The 21378-nt window shown below is 56.0% G+C and overlaps 7 protein-coding genes across 7 annotated transcripts; 4 read left to right on the top strand and 3 right to left on the bottom strand.

Moving 5' to 3' along the window:
- Positions 1–918, top strand: LTHEOB_11300 (Carbohydrate-binding WSC domain-containing protein; the record flags this gene model as incomplete). The annotated part of the gene is made up of 2 exons (XM_035508042.1): positions 1–166; positions 231–918. Coding segments are annotated over 2 exons (854 nt in total), but the record flags the coding sequence as incomplete, so codon positions are not given.
- Positions 919–2504: 1586 nt separating this feature from the next.
- LTHEOB_11299 (MFS transporter) lies at positions 2505–3404 on the top strand (the record flags this gene model as incomplete). Its single annotated transcript, XM_035508039.1, has 1 exon — positions 2505–3404. One exon carries the CDS (start codon positions 2505–2507, stop codon positions 3402–3404), a length of 900 nt encoding a protein of 299 aa, XP_035366680.1.
- Positions 3405–7820: 4416 nt separating this feature from the next.
- Positions 7821–9148, bottom strand: LTHEOB_11298 (uncharacterized protein; the record flags this gene model as incomplete). The annotated part of the gene is made up of 3 exons (XM_035508038.1): positions 7821–8000; positions 8057–8983; positions 9038–9148. 3 exons carry the CDS (start codon positions 9146–9148, stop codon positions 7821–7823), a joined length of 1218 nt encoding a protein of 405 aa, XP_035366679.1.
- A 1682-nt stretch (positions 9149–10830) lies between these two features.
- Positions 10831–13012, bottom strand: LTHEOB_11297 (Asparagine synthase; the record flags this gene model as incomplete). Its single annotated transcript, XM_035508037.1, has 4 exons — positions 10831–11070; positions 11236–12056; positions 12111–12369; positions 12431–13012. The coding sequence occupies 4 exons, from the start codon at positions 13010–13012 to the stop codon at positions 10831–10833; spliced, it is 1902 nt and encodes a 633-aa protein (XP_035366678.1).
- An 850-nt stretch (positions 13013–13862) lies between these two features.
- On the top strand, positions 13863–17061 carry LTHEOB_11296 (Snf2 family helicase; the record flags this gene model as incomplete). Its single annotated transcript, XM_035508036.1, has 3 exons — positions 13863–13944; positions 14091–15458; positions 15509–17061. 3 exons carry the CDS (start codon positions 13863–13865, stop codon positions 17059–17061), a joined length of 3003 nt encoding a protein of 1000 aa, XP_035366677.1.
- Positions 17062–17761: 700 nt separating this feature from the next.
- Positions 17762–19613, top strand: LTHEOB_11295 (Oxysterol binding protein; the record flags this gene model as incomplete). The annotated part of the gene is made up of 7 exons (XM_035508035.1): positions 17762–17888; positions 17962–18067; positions 18141–18251; positions 18315–18575; positions 18631–18880; positions 18966–19279; positions 19373–19613. The coding sequence occupies 7 exons, from the start codon at positions 17762–17764 to the stop codon at positions 19611–19613; spliced, it is 1410 nt and encodes a 469-aa protein (XP_035366676.1).
- A 505-nt stretch (positions 19614–20118) lies between these two features.
- Positions 20119–21054, bottom strand: LTHEOB_11294 (Phosphoglycerate mutase; the record flags this gene model as incomplete). The annotated part of the gene is made up of 2 exons (XM_035508034.1): positions 20119–20786; positions 21006–21054. The coding sequence occupies 2 exons, from the start codon at positions 21052–21054 to the stop codon at positions 20119–20121; spliced, it is 717 nt and encodes a 238-aa protein (XP_035366675.1).
- Between the last annotated feature and the right edge of the window lie 324 nt (positions 21055–21378).

Genomic DNA, 21378 nt, shown 5'->3' with positions numbered 1-21378 from the left:
ACAGCGACTACAGCGACTACAGCGACTACAGCGACTACAGCGACTACAGCGACTACAGCGACTACAGCGACTACAGCGACTACAGCGACTACAGCGACAACTCCGACTACAGCGACTACAGCGACTACAGCGACCTCTGCGGCTTCCTCGCAGGCAGCCATCAGCTGTCCTGGCAGCAATGGACAAACCTACACGGCCTCTGACGGCGCTACATACATGATTGAGTGTAGTCAAGACCGATATGGCGGCGACATCAACTACTTCTACAGGAAGACGATGGAGCTGTGCGTCGAGCTCTGCGAGCAAACAGCGAACTGTCGCCAAGTATCGTTCGTCGTTCCGCCATCTGCTGGCGCCGATGGAACCTGCTACCTTAAGTCATCGTCAGGCGCGCCCCAGACCAACACCAACATCTGGGGCGGACGCAAGCTCACCGATGCCACCAGCAGCTCCACCACATCCTCGGCGGCGGCGGCATCCTCAAGCGCTTCTTCCGGCGGCAGTGGCGGCTGGAACGGCTTCCCGGCGTCCTCGGGCGCCATCGCTTGCCCGGGCTCCAACGCGACCGTCTACACGGTGCCCGCGTCGGGCGCGCAGTTCCTGGTCCTCTGCGGCTTCGACAACAACGGCAACAACATGGCCGACAACCCGCGCTGGGCGTCGACGAGCGCCGTGCCCGAGGAGATGGCCAGCCGCTGCGATACGACGAGCGGCTGTAAGTGGGCCACCATCGGCGGGAACGCGGCCTACTTCAAGGATTCGGTCGGTCAGACGTACGCGAATGCGAACGTCATGGGCATTCAGAAGGTTACGGGAAGTGGAGTGACGACTAAGAGGAGGGTGTTGAAGAAGAAGGGGGAATTGCCGAGGATGAGGATTGTGAAGAAGGGGGTTACACGGAACGGTTTAGAGAGGTAGGCCTTTTCTTTCTTTCTCTTATTGCGTGATGTAAAAGCGCTTAGGGAATCGTGTGGGTTGTTTGCTTCGAAGCCGGTTATAATAGCGGCTGGATGAACTCGTCATTATTTGGGCGTTTTTTTGCCGCGAAAGTTGGATTTCGGCGCTTGCGTTGCTGCGAGACGATCCCGGGGGAGGAAACTACGACTAGCTTGAGCACGAGGAGTAGGAAGAGGAGCAAGGTATGTGAGCTGTGAGTTCTGCTTCGAAGCCCTACTGTGGCTGGGCGTACCCACGTTGGGCGTTCTGGGCTCTTTGCCTCAGGCGTTGCCGTGGGATGGTCTGTGAGTGGGATGTGCAGCTTCTTGGCTCTCCTTCTCTCTTTGTGCTGTTCTGGTGAGTAGAGGAGAAAATTTCGGTTTGAGAGTATCTTGGGGGTTTTCCTTATTCCGGTTCTGCTTTGGTTCGAGAGGTGGAAAGGGGGTCCAGGTGGAGGACTTGGATATGACACACTCGCTTATGACTTTGACGGACGAAAAAGGGTGGTAATGGGGGTGAAAACGTTCCTTGCGGAGCTCTCATGGAGTTTGGCGTTATTATTTACACCTGTTGGTAGGTCTAATACACTTGAATCTCTCAGCGAAGTGGAGATTGATGCATTCTGCTCGTTCAGATTACTATGAACGCATGGATACCTAGTAAAGGCTGTCGAAAGAAGCTGTTGCATTGGTCTAAACCCACTGCAGTGATTTAGGATCCACACTCTTACCCAATGGATGGTTGGTTCATGGGCATGACGCAATCTTATCTGGGATAGCACGACAACTTGTCAAAGGGCGTGGTGCTGCGCCGCACGTGAGAACTGCATGCCTTCAGATAATCAACTCCGCTACTTCTCACGAGTCACCAATTTAATTTCCGATTAAAAAAAATAAAACATTTATGGATACTTCCGGAACACGGACATTAGCTGGTATTCCGGCGGCTTCAGCGGACGAGTCAGCAGTGATCATGCAGCTGAACAAGGCGGAGGACCCTCTTTCATGGAACACAGGCAAAAAGTGGCTTTGCACAATTGTGATTGTCGCAATGACAATGACAATCAGTCTTTGCTCAAGCATCCACACTGCGGTGGTGGCTGATGTGGCGCAAAGCTTCGATTGCTCCAGAACGGTGGCCACGCTTGGTGTCTCAACTTTCCTCCTCGGATTTGCAATCGGTCCATTGATTTTCGGCCCTCTGTCCGAGGTTTGGGGCAGGAACCCAATATACCGAGTCGTCCTGTTGCTTTTCGTGGCTTTCACCGTAGGGTGTGCGTTAGCTCCCAACATCGCTTCACTTCTCATCTTCCGTTTCTTTTGTGGCTTTTTCGGGTCGCCTACCGGTTGGTTACATTCCTCAATTGTCGATCCAGATTCTTACATTCCCAGTGACAAACTCGGGTGGAAGCCTGACGGACATGTGGCCTACCAGCCACAGAACAGTCCCGCTGGCATTATTCACTGCGGCCAGTTTCTTGGGACCCGTCATAGCCCCAGTGTTTGGTGGTTACGTAGCTCAATACATCCACTGGAGATGGTAAGAAAAGCATCACCGCTAAGAAATCAATGCTGATGCAGGCTCGGCGCAGGAACTACTGGATCGTTGCCATCGTCGGTGGTGTTTCCTACATCTCGGTGCTTGCTTTGCTGCCTGAGACGTACGCACCAGTCATCCTGAAAAGGAAACAAGCGTACCTCCGAAAAGACCAATCCGAAGAGAATCCTAAGATCGACTACTATGTCACGCTCACCCGCCCTTGGATCATGCTCTTCACCGAGCCCATACTGTTCCTCCTCTCTCTTTACATGGCCTTCTGTTACGGCATCCTGTACCTCGACTTCACGGCCTACCCCATCGTCTTCTCCCAAACCCGCGGCTGGGCACCAGGTCCATCAGGCCTATCATTCCTGGGCATCGGCATCGGCATGGCCCTCGCAACCGCCTCCTCCCCCCTCATCAACCGCGTGCACGCGCACTACGTCACCAAACTCAAACAGAGCAGCACCGCCAACGACAACAACTCCTCCCCACCCGAAGCCCGCTTCCCGCACCTAATCCTCCTCTCCTGGCTCATCCCACTCGGCCTCTTCTGGTTCGCCTGGACGTCTTCACCACGATACCACGCTTTACTACCCATCGCAGCGGGCATCCCCTTCGGCGCCGGCTTCGTGCCGCTCTTCCTGGCCATCACGGCGTACCTGACCGACTGCTACGGACGTCGCTTCGCCGCCAGCGCGCTCGCCGCCAACGCCCTGCTGCGCGGCCTGTTCGGCGCCACGTTTCCGCTGTTCGTCCGCGACGTGTACGAGGCGCTGGGCACCGAGTGGGCGACCAGCGTGCTGGGCTTCGTGGCGCTGGGGATGGCGCCGCTGCCGTGGGTGTTTTTCCGGTGGGGACGGGCGTTGAGGGCGAGGAGTGGGTTTCATCGGCGGGCGGTGGAGGTGGAGGAGGCGGAGGGAGTGTGAAGGTGGAGGAGTATCCGGTAGTTTCTTTTTTTTTATGGCTCTCCCTCCCTGTCTTTCTCTCCCCTTTTTCCCCTCCTTTTCTTTCTTCAGTGATACTTATCGAGAGCAGCAGAAAGCTTGCGACGGTGATGATGCTGATTAGGAGACATGACGACCTTTCCTTCACTATGAGAGATTAGTGAATCAAATTATTCAGTAACTCTGTTTATAGAAGTAGTTATAGAGCTCGTGCACTGTCCGTTGCAGCGGTTTCTTTGATTATATATCTCTGAATTACGAACAACTCACGTTGAGTTGAGCATCTATAGTTCTTTATGCCTTGTGCAGTGTGCACTCAGTGCTCGAATACCAGTTACGTGAGTGCTGAGGGTTAAATCTGAGCTTGCTTGGTGGTGGTAGCAAAGTTTCGTGTCAAGATAGACTGATAGGAGACAGGACCCCTTGAAGGCACTAGAAACCAAATACTTAATTAGCTTTGCGATTAGGACCTAAATACCTAGCATACCTTCGTCCAGACAATTAAGTGATGGTTCTTCGCATCCGAACAGCAACCCACCGCTCTACTTTTTTCAAGGGTCCTTCATCCGACGGCCATGTACTTGACGGAGCTAGGAAGGACTGGCCCTTTCTAGCTTCCCCACCGGGACGAAATTGCCGGATTTCACCGGCAAAAGTCTGGGCAAAGCGCCCAAACTTCCTTTGGCCGTGGTGAGGCGATGGGATTCTGCTCAATCGGGCCGGTCAGCAAAGCCCATTACCCGATGTCGCAAAACGCCAATCAGACAGATTGCCAGATGAATATCCCACCTTCTACACATACTTCCTTCTAATCTCCTATTCCAAGTCCGTGTTGATAAGCACGACAAATCAATAAATCTGGGTGGCGCCATTTTGATCCTACTTGACTTCACCCTACTTTCTCCTGTTGATCCAATCCTTCTAGACGTAAGTAACCCTGTATACAATCGACGCTCTGACGTGCATGAACGATACGCATGCGCCAGTCCGCGACCTGGCTTCAGGCGGAGAAGTCAACGGCCCCGATGCCCGAAATCCCGCCTTTTCCTTCATCGCGGCATTTCCGAGTCTTTCTCTGCAGTCCTCGCAGCAGAGACGACGTTCCCTGTCCACACGCGCGTATGTGCGACACGTCACAGGACTTTCGGGTCTGCCGTCCACTTTTTTTGATAGTACTTCTCGCAAGTTTGAACTTCTACGGCATAGGTCTGGATCGTTGCCGTCGCAGTGACTCCCGTCTAGATTTTCGGGTGGCCCCCCCGATCCACTTGTGGTACATGCTGACACGAAGGGATGTTCCTTTCTTTTTCCCAAGCGTGTGGGAGGCTGTGGTAGTCGAGTCTGCCTTGGCTCACAATGACGCCCTTCTGCTTCACACGGCGCAGCTCGCGCACATGGTTTTCTGCCAACGCCCGTGCTAGCCTGGTGTCACGGAACTAGGACCGAGATGTGACCTCTCCACGCGTAGGTGCGGGTTTGCATGCACATGCGTATGCGTTTGTGCAAGTCTCAAGACTGTGGCCAGCAAACCCTCCCAAGAAACGTCGGACTGCATGCATTCTGACAGCTTTGTCGCACCAACCGCCAAAGAAGCACCAGGTGCACTACAGTTCTATTTCTTGATGCTTCTCGACTCTTGTGTATAGGGTTGTTTCGGATTCTGTCGTGCAACCATGACCACTTCTATTCTTTCCCACTCTTCTCCGTGCGCGGGGACAAAGCAGATCTCATCGTACGTCCAGTCGAACAAGAAGCAGGCATTTACCTTGGTCAACGCCCGTCGGCAAAAGCACCAGCACGTACCACTGCGCCACGCCATCACTCACGCGCACGCAGGTTTGCGCGTGCGTGAGAAGCCCAAACGCCGCTCGCCGACGCTTACCTAGAAGACAAGTCTTTGTCGGTGCTACAGGTGCTAAACAAAGATTTGCTGAGTCAAAGTTGCGTGATCTCTGGATAAGTGTACGGGGCCACTGCGGCCCGAAGGTCAACGCTTTCCAGATAGTCAGTGCTCAGGAAGCCGGCGCGTTCCTGCATGGCTGGCTTTTGAGGCGGTCGAAGGAAGGATCGCAATGGAGCGCGGAATAATAAGCTTAATCCCCGCGTGCCATGTGCCATTCCTCTCGAAACCGTCCGGATATAAGGAGCGAAAGACCGACGCTTACACATGTGGTCGGACAGAAGGCCGGACGGATTGTTGTCAATGGGAAATCAGGGAAGGACGATCCGCTGGGGGACGTGGCTTGAGGATCAGCGGGAGTGGGAGATCTACCTTAGTGCACCAGCATTTGCTGGCGGTTAGGTACCTCTTTGTCACGAGGAGGCCTCAGTGACAGTGCTTTTTCCGCCCCAAGGCGCAGGCTGATCCATGCCATGGCGCGGACATAAGTCGGCAGTACTTGGTGGGCATGTCAGGATGTACGGGCGAGTAGGCGCTACAGTGAAGGCTGAGTTGCAAGCGCTTACGGGCACTGCTGGGATGTGCGATGTAGGTATCCTTCTCTACTGCTGTCGGGGCGCAGTACCTCGAGTTACTAAACAAAGCGTTTCAAGGTTGGGCGCGTTCGGGCGGCGGCAAGCTAGTCGGCGGCCAACAGAAGGCACTAGAGCAAAAATGACAGCTGTTAGCGGCGCCACTGTGCGGCGTATGTACACAGGTCCCCACGAGAATGGGGACTTGGTTTTAGGACAATTTACCGGCCATCCGGTTCGCTGTTTCTAGATCAATCACCTCGCGTGCCTGCTGCTATTTCTGACCCATGGCGTGAGATCTGCAAGCAAGCAGAGAGCAATATCGATCAGCAGCGCGGAGATGGGCCGGGCGAATTGTATGACGTCGCCTCGTTGATTGGCTGTGCCTTCCCGCCGCGGCGCCTTGCTTTTTCCAACGAAGCGCGAAAGCGAGACCACCGACGACGAAAAGCGATCCGTCGACGTGGGCTCTTTGTCGAGTGCACTGTGACAATGACGTCGCGGCTTGAATGCTGCCTGATTTGCCTGTCCAGGCCCAGCCACCAGCGAAAGGGACGACCCGGCATGCCGAATTAGGAAGTCCACTGCCGCCAGCTACCGTCGCGCCGCCTTCAACAGTCTCTTCGACAGCGCTGCTTCACCTCCAGCGCCGCCCCACCTGCGTGCGGCTTTTTGCACCTCGCGGGGGCCACGTGCAAGAGCACAGCAGAAGGCCCGGGCATGGCATGTGCAGAATGCTTGGGAGTTCTATTTCTGGTGGCGCATGTTTGAGAAAAGGCAGTGCGGGAGTTCCCGTTGGCCGGGGAGCGGAGCTTTTCTGGATGAAGCGCAACCCGCCAAGCATGCTGCCTGCGGCGCTGGCTGTAACAGCTTTGTGTGTGGATCAGAGCAAGCAGCAGCAGCACCGCCGCGTCGTTCCTTGTCACCTGCCTGTGCGACGCGCAGCACCGCCAAACAGGCACCAGCAAGCTCCGCCATGCTGCGAGGGGGTTAGGCAGAGGGGAATAATGGCGTGGCGGTGGAGCGGCGGCGCGAGAGGAAGGATCATCAAGCCAGGAGGTGAATCCTTCGAACAACGCCGCACCGACTCGGGCCAATCGAAGTCAGCACCGCCGCAGCAGCTGTGCGGTTCCGCGCTTTTGGTAAGACCCCTCCCCTCGACGATGCGGTGAGAGCGGGCAAAGGGGAAGCGGGCTGCTTGACGTGCAGGGGCTGCGGAACCAGGACACCACCACCTCCATCCATCATTTCGGCTCCACGGCAACCTACCTTCGCGGCCGAGATCAACTGCTTGGCACCTGCGCAAATGGGAAGGAACCAGTGGAACATCCCGAGCCGTCCTGCTGCTCGAGACTTTGGTATTCGCTTATTGCAGACGGGATCGAGTGATGAAACTGCTCCAAAATACGTCACTTTCCAGGGAATCTCAGAGTATAACGTCTAAACATAGATTCAATCAAGCTTTCCTCAAACAATGCCGCGTTCATGCGTACATGCGTACATGCAAACCCCAAAGATGCGCCGTTGTAATATCCCATCAATCGTGAACGCCGACCTGACCAATCCAAACCCCGGCCAGAAAATGCATGTGAGACAGATCTTTCCAAACCGCAGAAAACCAAACCCATTCCCCATTCCGTACAATGCAAGCGCTGAAAGACAAGTACAATGCAAGTAAAACCAAATCCGGGTATCAAGCGAGAGTCTTTTTTTGAAACAACCTTGGAAATGTACAAGGAAGAAAGCGAGCGAACGTGTGAAAAATGGGGTATCTAGAGAAGCAAAAGCCATAGCGAAAGTCTTTTTTCCTTCCCGAAAATGGAGGGGTATAGAGCGAAAGTGAAGAGTTTATACACAAACGTAGCGGGGAGTTTTCTTGCGTTCAGTTGCGTGCAAGTTTGCATCGAGCAAGACTTGTTGTGGCCTTCAAGGCATGTGCATGTAGGGCAGGTAGCCGGTGCTCTCCGGGCTTGCCGTGTACGAGAAAGCGGCGTGCTGGGGCTCATCCTGGGTCGTCATGAAGGGCGTTGCGCTGGGGTCGACTTCGGCCCACTTCCGGGCGCACTGTTTGGCGGTCCACCGGTCTGAGGCTCCAAATTCCATCATCTTTAGTACAATGGTCAGTAAAAAGAGCTAGGGCGCTGGAACGTGGTAGAACACACCTTTGAAGCAATAATCTCGAACTTCTGGTCCCTCCAGTAGTCGTGAGCCATGCGCAGAGCCTTGACGTCGGCATCGGTCCAGACCCGGAGGCGCTCCCTCAGTCTCTTCAGGCGCATTTGCAGGGCAGGAATCTGGTACGTCTTGCCCAGATCCGTCTGGAAGCGGGCGGCGATGTCCTTCCACGGGAGGCTCTCCTCGTCCTTGAGCTTGAGGAGCAGCTTGTCCTCCTCGCCGAGTTCGTGCAGGCCGGTCGAGGAGCTGGACTTGCGGCGCTTGATCGAGGTCTCGGCCATGTCCGAGTCATCCTCGTGGCCACGCTTGGCGGTGGCGGCCAACCGCTGCACGCCGAGCGGGTGAGGAGCGATCAGGGCGTAGGGGCGGTTTGGCTTGGGAGCACGGATCTCGGGGGTAGGGGCGCCGCTGCCATGCGGCGGGCTGGATGCAAGGACTGCGGGCTGGTGGTGGCTGGAGCTGGCGAACATGGTCTCGTCGATGCCCGGGTGCGAGATGCCGAGGGCGTTGGTGCTGGGCGGCCAGGCGAAGTGCTCCGAGGCTCTGCTGCCGCCTGGTGTAACGGGGCTGAACACGCTGGGGCTGCTGTGAGGGCGTGGCGGAATGCTGTCAAAGGGAACGTTGCAGCCGTAGACGTAGTAGTTGTCGGAGCCGCGGAGGAAGTTGTAGCCGTGCGAGGTCTCGAGGTGGGAGGGGATGGAGAGGCGCGGGGGTGCTTGCTCGGGCAACGAGAAGGAAACGGGACCAGAGACGCTGGGGAAGGTCGACGAGTCGGCAGCGGTGGTGGAGTAGGCGAGCATGGGAGTGGGCGCGCCGGTGGACTTTGCGTGCTCGGGAATGGGAGAGAAGCCTGCCGACGATACCGAGGGAGTGACGTAGGGGTTCACGAAGCCATAGTGGGCGTCGTAGGGCGGCTGTGATATCGTCAATTGCGTGCCGGGCAGACGAAAGGCAGGCGGCGGACGTACGTTGACGGGTAGGGTGTACCACTCGTGGGCGGTGGTGTCCATGTCGTCGGCAGCTGGAGGCTGGACCTGGGCAGCAGATACATAAGGCATTGGGGACTCGGAAGCGGACATGGTGAGGTAAGAGCTAGCAGGCGGGAGGAGGTGGTGTCTGACAAAGGAAGCGGGTTGAAGCTGACGGCGGCCGCGACTATTTGTCTGGCAGCCAATCTAGGGCGCGATCTGGAGAGAGTGGAGGCGCGAGTCACGGCGCGCGCAAGATCCAGATCAGGCAGGCTATGCGGGAGGGCTGAGCGCAGGCTGATGGCCCCAGAGCAATCTCAGAGGATTTGCGTGAGGACGGATAAGGCGCACACGCTGGCAGGGACGCCATCGCGGTGTGGCTAGGGCCAGCCAGATTTAGAAGATGGTGGAGCCGCGGCCGTTGCTTGCTCATACCCGGCGCTGCGGCGCGGCGAGGGCGCCTCAGCGGTAGAGACCGTCCGTCCCTGCGCAAGCGATCGCCGCTGGGGTCAAGCGGTGCGAGAGCGAGCACTGTGGAGCGTTGGAATCGAAGGATCGCCATCCCGGCCGGGTGCTGGGTCGCTTGAAACGGGCTCGAGGCTTTGGTCCCGGTCGGCCCATGTGGCAGGGTCGCCGGCATGGGGGCGTTCCAGCACGCCGTCTGCTGGGCCGGCGTGGTGTCGCGATGCTGGGTGATGATGGCAGACGTGCAGTGCCTTCCGGCGGTGAGCTGCCGCCTGCCGCCGCCGCCCGCCGCCGCCTCCTGGCGCTTCAGTCCGGGCGCCGTGCCCAGGTCCTCCAGCGCGCCCGTTTCAAAGGCCCCCGCATCGCGATCCTGCAAACGGCGTCTGCGTCGCCGTGGTCCAAGTCGCTTCTCCACGCCAGAGGTGTGACACGGCGTCGACTAATCTGCCATAATTTGGGGGCCGCCGGACACAGCCCCCCTGGCACGCGCGCCCGATCCGTCAATTGGCCCGCTTCTGCGCCCAAATATAGATCGCGACACCGACTCGTCCCCGGCTTTGGCCCTTTGTCGAGGTTAATGGCGGATAAAAGCTCCCCGAAGGATTCTTACCGCCCAAATTGCAGCTGCGAGTGATGCGCACGCTGCTGCTATCTTTACCACCATCCCCACACCCGCCTACTCTTGACGTCGTGCCGCGAACCTTTAAGACGGCCCAGGCCACTCAGCGCCGCCGGACCTGCTCGCCCGCGCGTGATGATGGCGCAAACAGCACGCGCACGCCCAGCGTCACTGACATCGCCAGAGGCGTGGTTGAAACAAGACAGAGCACGAGGTGCAGCCGCCATGTTTTCTGCATGCACCTGTGCCCCTCACTGGCTTGACGCCGTTGTACGCGCCGCCGAAGACTCGTCGCACCGCGTCATGCACTTGAGCTCAAATACATGACGCGCCTGACATCAGAAAGTTTGACCCCGAGCACGAGGGCGACAAACCACGAACGCATGTCCGTCCGCTTCGCAGACGCAAGGGGCCGCCGGCGGATCTCGGGGCAACCGAATCTTACTCAGATCTTTGATCGTGTCTATTCCTGTGACACACGCACGCTTCTGCTCCAGACCTCATCAAAGCATCGTCTCAGCCGTCAGCAGTGGTTTGACTGCTTCAAGCGATGGCTGACGTCCACTGCCCAGAACGGCAAGCACTCGGAGGAGCGTCCGACTTCCCGAATTTAGCTCCCCTTGCATCCACCCTGCCAACAGCTAGCTTCCGTATACGTCCCCACTCTGATCCTGCGAATGCCCTTTTATTATCATAGATCTGCCTTCCTTCACCTGGGCGCTTCTGCCCTTTTGACGTCAAATCTCCGACTGAGAACAATCCACTGCCCAACACTGATGGCTGCTCGAACTGCCGAAGGATCCTTCGCTACAAACGCCTTCCTAACCAGGTCCTTGGCTTTATTCCAGTCAACAAACCCCAGCCCCTCCACGTTTTCTCGAGAGATCAGTCTCGAGAAGAGCCGGTGTAGAGGGCCGTTCTCGGGGAACAGCGTTGGCGCCGAGTACGGCTAAAGCATACTGCGTTAGTTGCCATCGCTTCCACACGGGCATAGATAAGCCCTGACGCCATTTCAAACACGTTCGATGTAAATGTGACCCCGAGTAAGAAGGCCCCAGGGTAAGATGAAAGGGTAGCAAAATGGCGGCTGTCAATGCACGGTAAGCCCACTTACATGCTTCTTCCTTTGGTACAGCTCGCTTGTGATGAAAGGTTTACTGGCTTCCCGCAGGATCCATTTCTCGATAAACCTCTGCTCCTCCGCATCCCACCTTACTTTGACGCTGGGCGGCAAGCCATTTACATATTCCGTCAAGTGATGGTCCAAGAAAGGTGTTCTCGCTTCCAGACTATGGGCCATTTCCGTGCGGTCGCCCAGGCACGACAAAAAGCTGTTGGCCAGGTGTCCTTTGGACCATACATACATGGCAGAATGTAGAGGATGCCACTTGTTCATGATGAGCTCTCTGGTCCGGCCATCAACGTTATTTGCAACGGTAAGGCGCGGGTCACAAGTACCGTAGACTTCATGAGCCCACGGCTCGTACACATCAAACCCCCATGCTGTCATATACTGTGGTGTTTTGATACCATTCAGCATACGCACCGCAACCGAATCTCCGGTTTTGGCGCTGTCCATGCCAATGGTCCTGTAGTTCCGCTCCGTCAACTCTTCTGTCTCTTCACGGAGCCCATCACGTTCCCGATCCGACAGCGCATTTGCAGGCCATGCAAGGTCTGGCTCCCGAAGGTAGTCGGGGAGGTATGTGGGATAGCCGGCGAAGTTCTCGTCGGAACCTTCGCCTGTCAAGACGACCTTGAAACCCACTTCGCGTGGCACTTCCGAGAGCGCAAACTTGCCGACGTAGTTGAGATCCGCATTGTGGTGTTCGCAATGGTAAGTGGCGTCCTCAAAATAGGCTGCAAGTTCGGCTTCTCCCATGTGCTTTTTATGGAACTTGACCCCCAAAAAGTCAGCGGTGCGATTAGCGATTGCTGCTCCTTGTCAACTTTCTCCCTGCCGAAGCTCAAAAGGGCATCCAAGCTTACATGATTCATCGTAGCCGCTGTCTTCGTCGAAAGCGATACCGAAGCAGCTTACGCGGTCTGTTTCTTTCTCATTCCCAATTTTCTCTCCTCTCTCTTTGACCAGATGCGTCACCATGCCCGCAACCACTGACGAGTCAATACCACCACTGAGGTAGATGCCTACCGGCACATCCGCACGAAGGCGAATCCGGACGGCTTCAAGCAGTCGCTCCCGGACACCCTCTATCATCTCCTGCTCACTTCTAGGGTCTGCAGTTCGCTTGAGCGGAAGTTCAGCGATCACCACACCACACCTCAACAACAACAAGCGGTCAACGTACCTTGTCCGGATACTCAACATCCCAATACATCCTCTCCTGTACATCCTCGAATCCCTGACATGTCAGATAATGCCCCGGTCGCACTTTCCTCACGCCTGTGAACAGGGTCCGCTGGTCGTGGTTCCACCCGGCCTCGAGCAAGCTCTTTACATCCCACTCCGGCGCCCACCCGAACGGCAGCCACGCCTTCGCCTCGGCAGCAATCTCGATCCTCCGACGCTCCCCATCGACGCGCCAGAATAAGGGCTTGATGCCGTAGCGGTCACGCGCAGCGACGAACATCTGGGTGCGGGCGTCGTAGAGGCAGAGCGAGAACTCGCCGCGCAGACGCGAGAGGAAGGATAGGCCGTGCTGCAGGTAAAGCGCGACGACGAGCTCGCAGTCACTGTGGCCGGCGAAGGCGTAGTCCGGCGAGTGCTGGAGGACTGAGGCGCGCAGGGCGTCGTAGTCGTACAGCTCGCCGTTGACGACGGCGTGGACGGTACTGTCGGGTGAGGAGAAGGGCTGTGCGCCGGTAGGGGCGAGGTCGTTGATGGCGAGGCGGACGTGGCCGAGGGCTGCCGGGTAAAAGAATGTAAGCATCCGCGGGAGGTTTTGGATGGATTCTATCCCCAGGTGCGAGATTATGATGTTGGATCTGAGGGAGAAGTACGAACCGACTCTATTGTCTGGGCTGATCCATTGACCCCGCGAGTCTGGGCCGCGGTGTTTGATTGCTTCGAGGCTGGCATAGAGCTCTTGAGATAGCTCGTCTCTATTAATATCAGAGGGATCGCCCTGGTGGACAATGCAACTGATTCCACACATAGCGGCGGAAGGCTCTATAGCAACAGTGTAGAATCACCGTGAGAAAACTGAGTAGCTGGACCGTGTTCGAAGGAAATAAGACTATCGGCACCTAGTAGGTTAGCTAGTCTCTCAATTCGACCAACGGTGACGTAGGTGTGCCTGTTAGTGTATTTGCAATCGGCTTACGGGAAGAGGCACGTCTTTCAGTCATGCATGTCAAGCGCCCATTCTCGTCGAGGAGTTAGAGGATCCAGTGCAAGAACGATTTAACTATATTGATCTTACACTAATACGATATTACTGTCCATTCACTTGACCCGTGTGAAATTTATTCTTCTTTATTATTTTGTAAAAACAGTATATATTTTTTAGAACATATTGAAGACTTTCTTTTTGAAAAAAAAAAAAGAAATGTTTGATATGCTTAGATATGCCTATAGTTAGGCGAAATCATTCATATTTAGAACAATCGGTGGGTCCCACAAAAGAAAGAGCTGGCCTTTAGCATTTAGGGCGGCTGACGTCATGCGGGCAAGATGGTGGGGAAGGCGTGACTTCGCGCCAACCGCCGCGCGCCGCCACGCGTCTCCGTGTCACCTCCGCGCCTCCTCGCTTTCTCACCTGAGCATTTTCATTGCGCGACATGAAGGTCGATGGCGACGGTTACGCAAAAGCCGTCGCGAACCGCGGCTGGACGGCGCTGGCGCCGGGCAGCCGTACAGGAGGTAAACCGGATGGAAGGCGAGTGTGAAGGCAGCAGCGACCTGGAGATCACCGACGTTGTGCGCAAGGAGGTAGACATTGATTCTTACATCCAAAGTAAGCCGCTGTCGGTTATCTGCTCTGCACATATTGCTCACTCAGTGAAAAGATGTCGTCGAGCCACCTAATGATGGCTTTGAGACAACCGACGAGACCGAAGACGAAGACAGAGACGGAGAACAAGGGCAACATGGTCGTGATGAGCCGCGAAAAGTCGAATTTTCGGACGACGAAGATGCAGAGGCCGCGTACAATGCGTTTAAGAACCGGAAAGCTGTAAAAAGGAAACGTGCTGCAGCCATCTCGCGAAAAGCTAAGGCTGTGGCTTCCGGCAATGCTTCCAGCATGGTAGGGCGCCGCGTGCGTCCCCGCATGCCAGGAGGAGATGGAGATAAGCCTGGCCTGAAAAAGAAGCGGACGCTCGAGGACACCACCGACGAGGAAGATGAGCTGATGGACGAGGTTCTCCCCGACTATATCAAAGAAAGAAAATCTAAATTCGAGGATGCTCGAGAGAGGATGGGTGAAGCTGGACTCCTAATACCTCCTGACTTTGATGGAGTCTATTTTTCCGACGATGAACGATTGGAGCACCTCCTCGAGAAGCCATCCTTCCCAGGCAGGAAGCCCCTCCGGAAATACGAGGATATCATCATTCCGACGACTGCAGGAGTAATTCCGGCATCCCATGCTCAATGGCTTCGCGACTATCAAGTCAAAGGAGTCGAGTTCTTGCATGAGAAATTCGTCTATCAACGGGGTGGAATACTTGGCGATGATATGGGCTTGGGTAAGACCATTCAGGTCATTACGTTTCTCACTGCCGCTTTTGGTAAGACGGGGGATGAGCGCGATCAAAAGCGGATGCGAAAGATGCGCCAGAATGACCGGGACTATCCCAGGGCACTCATTATCTGCCCGGGTACTCTCCTGGAAAACTGGAAGTCTGAACTTGACGATTGGGGCTGGTGGCATATTTATACTTACCATGGATCACCTGCTGATAAAGACGCCGCGTTGCGAGCGGCTCGCAAAGGTCGTGCCGAGATCGTACTGACAACTTATACAACATATCGAAATAACAGGAGCGAGGTCAACACTGTTGATTGGGATTGCGTAATCGCGGACGAATGCCACATCATCAAGAGTCGAACGTCTGAGATTACGAAGGCCATGAACGAAATCAATGCTCTTTGCAGAATAGGTCTGACCGGAACAGCAATCCAAAACAACTATTACGAACTATGGACACTGCTTAACTGGACCAATCCTGGTCGATTTGGCGGAGTCGTAACTTGGAAACTTTGCATCAGCGACCCCCTCAAGATGGGTCAAGCTCATGACGCTACGTATCAACAGCTTGCCAAGGCTCGGAAAACAGCAAAGTCTCTGGTCAATAACCTGCTCCCTCAATTCTTTCTACGCCGAATGAAGTCGCTAATCGCCCATGAACTTCCAAAAAAGAGCGATAGAGTTGGTAAGTCAAAGTCCAACCTAAGGTTAAGGCCAATGCTGATAGCTTCACAGTGTTCTGCCCCCTTACGGAATCCCAAGCTGAAGCATATGAGAATTATGTCAATAGTGATCTTGTCGAGTACATTCGGCGGTCTACGGATCCTTGTGACTGCGGATCTGGCGGAAAGCGAGGATGGTGCTGTTACACCGAGATCCCCGGACATGGAAAATGGCAGAACCACGTGTTTCCTTCCATGGCAACTCTACAGAAGCTCACCAATCATTTAGCGCTCATCATTCCAAGCAGTGGCGATGCACCAGAAAGGCAGGCCCGGGACCTTGATGACTTACAAATCACCATGCCTGATCAGTGGAAAGACCTATACCGTCAGCGAGACAACATCACGAACTTTGCAAAGCAGGAGTTCTGTGGCAAATGGAAGATACTGAAGAAGCTTCTCCAGTTCTGGTACTCAAACGGCGACAAAGTCCTGGTTTTCAGCCACAGCGTGCGGCTTCTTCAGATGCTGCGTATGCTCTTCACGAGCACGACAACCTACAATGTCAGCTATCTCGATGGTACGATGAAGTACGAGGACCGCCAGCAAACCGTCAACGACTTCAATGCCGACCCCCGGCAATTTGTATTTCTCATTAGCACAAGAGCGGGCGGCGTAGGTCTAAACATCACTTCGGCAAACAAGGTCGTTGTTTTCGATCCAAATTGGAACCCTGCATACGATCTCCAAGCTCAGGACAGAGCCTACCGAATTGGGCAAACCCGCGATGTTGAGGTTTTCCGTTTGATTAGTGCAGGTACCATCGAGGAGATAGTCTACGCGCGTCAGATCTACAAGCAGCAGCAGGCCAATATCGGTTACAATGCCTCAAACGAGCGGCGTTACTTTCGTGGAGTCCAGGACCAGAAAGAAAAGAAAGGAGAAATCTTTGGACTTGCCAACCTCTTTTCCTACCAAGGCGGCAACATAGTGCTTCGGGACATTGTCAACAAAACCAATGTCGCGGAGTCCAAAGTTGGTGTCACGGTGATTGGCATGGACGGCCACAGCCAAGAGGACGATGACGACTCTCTATCAGATGGCGACCGCGAAGACGCCCTTATGAGCCAAATATCGGACATGATCAAAAGCGGTAACGCTGATGACCTGACAAAGGATCTTAAATCAGCCCCGAAGAAAACAGATGCGGTGCAAGCAATCCTCGCAGGCGCTGGCGTGCAATACATGCACGAAAACTCAGAGGTCATCGGCACGTCGAAAGTAGAAGCACATCTCAGCAAAAGGGCAGCAGAGAACGAGAACGATATTGACTACATTGACAAGCACGTCTTTGCGCCAAGTCAAAGCCAGGTCGACAGAGACGAAAGCGACGTCGACAGTGCTGACGAGGTGCAGATGATCAGGTACAAGTACAGGCCGGCGGAAGACGTGCGAATGCGTCAGTTTTGCACCATGGCAAAGATGTTCGATTTCGATGATGTCACAGAATTTGCATTGGTGGTTGAGGGCTGGACGCAGGAGCAAAGGAGGAACTGCCTGGACAAGTTCTACAGTCTCAGGAGAAGGCAGCTCGGGGCGGGTGGGGATGAAAAGGGGGAGAAGTGAGGGCGAGGTGTCCTTTTTCAGCCGTTGATACCCCTCGATGGCAGAATTTTGATGTTGCAACAGGGCAGCTGGAGAACCGCGGCTACGCTGTTCGCGATCTGCGGAAGCGAACGGCAGCCCCAGGCGCACCAATGACGTTGTTCGCGGCGGGAGTTTCAGACGAAGGCTAGAGCTGCTGTTTGACTTTTCCGGCCACTCCCACGCGGAACAGCAAGACGGGCTCGGCGGGCGGCTCAATCGGGCGGCGGAAGTTGATTGCATCCGGAGAGATAGAGTACATACACGTATATTGTACGCCCTGATGACGCAGATCATCCCCTATCCCGCTGATTCGTATCATGGGGCTCGGGCGGGCCGAGAGCGCTGCTGGGAAAACCGGGCGGCGAAAAACTGTTGGCTTACGTAGCGCGGCTGTCACCCATTCATGGAGCGAAGAAGGGTCTGCTGACGGCGGCACCTGCAGGGCGCGAGTACGAGCGACAACGCGGTACGTGGAGCATGCTAGGCAGCAGATTTTCTTTATCTGGAGTGCTGGTTGGGTGTGGGTTGTCATAAAGATTCGCGGGTGGGCTCCTTAAACCGCGGCCGGCGGCGGGGTATTTTTTGGCCCAACTCGTCATATAGACTCCGTCGCACAGCCTCGCATTTCTGAACCTCCACCCTCCCGCCGACAGCCCTTCCAATCCCCCAAGACCCCACCATGGTGCTTGGCCACGGTCACCGCCGACACTCGCTGTCAAGCAGCCGCTCGTCGACCGAGGAAGGCCGCGACAACTCTACCGTTACCGGCGAAGACGAGACCATCGTCGACTCGGAGCAGAGCAATGGTACGCCGCGCCACCTCTGAGAGCTTTCCGTGCCTCTTCAGAACAAAGACTAACGAGCCGCCTCCTGCTGCAGTTCTCACCCACATCATCTCGCAACTGCGGCCCGGCGCGGATCTCAGCCGGATCACACTCCCAACCTTCATTCTGGAGCCGCGGTCGATGTTAGAACGGATAACCAAGTGCGTTCACGGTTCCCTGCCTCCCGGGGCGCCTAGGAAGAATGAGGAGAACTAACTAGGTCTTTCTGCGCAGCTTTATGGCCCACCCGGAGACCCTGCTCCCTATGCCCGACATCGAGGACCCGACAGAGAGATTTCTATCCGTGGTGAAGTTTTATCTCAGCGGATGGCACATCAAACCGCCGTATGTACGCTCTGCGCAGCCGTTTTGTTTTTTTCGGCGCCTTTGATGCTGATCCTTAGCCAGCGGTGTCAAAAAGCCCCTCAACCCGATCCTCGGCGAGACCTTTACCTGTTATTGGGATTATCCGGACAAGACTAGGGGCTACTACATTTCCGAGCAGACGTCGCATCATCCGCCGAAGTCGAGCTATTTCTTCATGGCTCCCGAGCACCACATCCGCATCGACGGCACCCTCAAACCTCGAAGCAAGTTCCTGGGCAACTCTGCAGCAAGCATGATGGAGGGTCTGGCTGTGATGACTTTCCTCAACCACAACGAGAGATAGTAGGTTTTGTTATAACATGGACAGGTGGGGTGCCATGGCTAATCGCAGGCGCAGCTTCATTACGCAGCCTAATATGTACGCGCGGGGGATTCTGTTCGGAAAGATGAAGTACGAGCTCGGCGACCATAGTTATGTGCGATGCCCAGAACTGGGCTTGGAGGCCGATCTCGAATTCAAGACCAAGGGCTGGGTTGGAGGTACCTACAACGCTATCGGCGGATACATCAGGGACTCCAGGTCCCAAAGGAACCTGTTTGAGCTCTCTGGGCTGTGGACCGGCGAGATGTGGGCTAAGAACCTCGTGGTAGGTGGAAATTTGGCGGCGGAGCTGTGTCAGCTTTCGCATGCACAAGACACACACGGCGCGCTCAGCTAACGTTTTGTCACAGACCGGAAAGAAGCAACTCCTGTTCGATGCAACACACGCGAGAGAGACAATGCCATTGGTCCGTCCTCTAAAGGAGCAAGAAGACCGTGAATCGCAGAAGCTATGGCGGAAGGTTACTACGGCTATCAAGCAGAGAGATCAGGTCGTAGCCACAGAAGAAAAATCAAAGATTGAAGACATGCAGCGCGAAGAAGCGGCAAAGCGCGTGGACGATGGCGTCGACTGGCACCCTCGGTTATTCAGGCCTGTCCAGGGCGGTCCGGGAGGCTCGGAAGAAGGCATGGAGGATCTGGACTACATCATTCGCGCCAAGGTGTAAGTGGAGTGTGGCCCGCAGTCACCCGACCGCATCACCGGGAGGCTCGGACGCGGGAGTCGGACGGAGATATGCTAATTCGCCGCGCGCAGGGACGGAGCCACGCCGGAGGAGCAGACGAAGCAGATACTCAGCATAGCTGCGATACTTCCTGGTCAGACGGTAGAGCGTAGGTTCTCTATACCTGAACGGAAGACCGAGTCCCAGCACCACAACGAGACAGAAGACCTGATCGACTTTGGCCAGCATGACGCGAAACCCCAACCCGGATCCGTCGAACGGAAGGACTCTGACACCAACTCGATCGACGAGTTTGTGGACGCCGAGTCATGAGCGAGCGGCTTGTGATGCATCGTCGTGGTCAGCAAAGATTCCCTTTCCAAGTTTTCAGGTAGACTCATCTCGGCACGGAGGGTGTTCCGGGGCTGAGGAATCCAGCGAGACACAGGTACACTTATTTAACTTTGGTTTCCTATCTGTCTGTTCGCCTGTTTTATACCGACAAGAATCGATTGGCCCTCAACGGTTCAATTTCAAGGGAATTTCGTTTTTTTCCGCGAGTAGTAGCAGAGCGGGTGCAGAGGGATACTTCACGGGGGAAATACTAAAAGAAAGGCGTAATTGATTCGTCAAATTCATCTTCGTCTTGCGCTTGTCTATCCGTCTTGTCATGGCCGAATCCTATCTTATCTATACGCTCTATTTCGCTTCGTCTTGACCATTCTATAACCCGAGCCACAATTCCCGTCTCTTTTAATGCAGAAACTAGCAATAATACCCACTCCTCTCTAGGCCAAATGAAAATTTATATCGTCCAGTGTATCTTCCTGCAAAATGTCTAGTTCTTCTCGCTCTCCTCCGGCGGCAGCGCCATGCCCAGCATGAAAGCCGGCTCCTCGATGTTGTGGTGCTGGTAGCTGAGGACGCCGACGCCGCCGGGCTCGAGCATCATGCTCAGCGGGAACTCCATAGGGTAGCGCAGCCAGCGCTTAGTGAAGGCGCGGAGTAGGTGGCCGTGAGCGACCAGGACGACGTCGGCGGGGGCCTCGCCGTTCATGCACGGCGCCTGCAGGGCGCGGATCTCGGCGATGAGGGCGTCCAGGCGGGCCGTCACCTCGGCGGCGCTCTCGCCGTCCTCGCAGCCGTCGCGCCAGATGTCCCAGGGCCTCTCGGCGTCGAGGTCCTTGGCCTGGCGGCGGGCGCGGATCTCCTTGGTGAGCAGGCCCTCGTAGGCGCCGTAGTCCCACTCGGCGAGGGCGGGCGTCGTCGTGACCTTGGAGGCGGCGCGGAGCGCGTCCTGCGCGGGCGCCGGGAAGAGGAGCTCGAAGGTGCGCTGGGCGCGCGTGCGCGGCGAGATGTAGACGTGGGCGAGCTTCGAGGGGTCGATCAGCTTGCCGGCCCCGACGAGGGCGCGGCCGCTGCCGACGACCTGGAGTTCGCCCTTGGGCGTGAGCGGCAGGTCGGTCACGCCCGTGTAGCGGCCGTTGATTGTCCATTCGGTTTCGCCTGGTAGGAAGGGAGGAAGCGGTTAGTTGGTCGTGTGGCGTGAGGGGTTCAACCAGGCGTTTCGTTTGCTGCTAGGGGAGGAAAGAGTGGGTGTGTGTATAGCATGTTGCGCCTTTAGGGTTGATCGTTTTTGCGGATGGTTTGGTATCGTTCGTTACGAGCATGTCGAAGAGCGTTCGATTGCCGCGATTGCTGGAACAGTGGGGAATGCAAACGTACCATGGCGGGCGAGGTAGACGCGCGGAGTGCCTGCGTCCTTGTCCGACATTGTTTTGCACGGGGTTCCGAGGGGCTGGGTGTTGGGACAATCGGATCTCCCTGGCGGGTGTGGAACGGAGAAACCGACGGGAGAGGTGATGATGATGTGAGGGCTGCTGCGCGCCCCACCGAACAGCTGTGAAAAAAAGTGCCACCGAGTCAAGGGGCCCTCCACCGTTCGGAAGGGGCCCGACAAGGCACGATTGACAGGCACGCCCACGTCAGCGGCTTCATGGCCCGGCTCGCCGTCCCCCATCCTCCCCCGCATTTTGGGCACGTTGCGAATGATTCATGGCACCGTGGCTGATGTCCCCGCAGCTCTAAAAAAAGGATA

The sequence above is a fragment of the Lasiodiplodia theobromae genome, assembly GCF_012971845.1.
Source record: "Lasiodiplodia theobromae strain AM2As chromosome Unknown scaffold_46, whole genome shotgun sequence".
NCBI lineage: Eukaryota > Fungi > Ascomycota > Dothideomycetes > Botryosphaeriales > Botryosphaeriaceae > Lasiodiplodia > Lasiodiplodia theobromae.
Note: the sequence above shows the minus strand (reverse complement) of the source record. Positions and strands in the feature narration are given on the sequence as shown.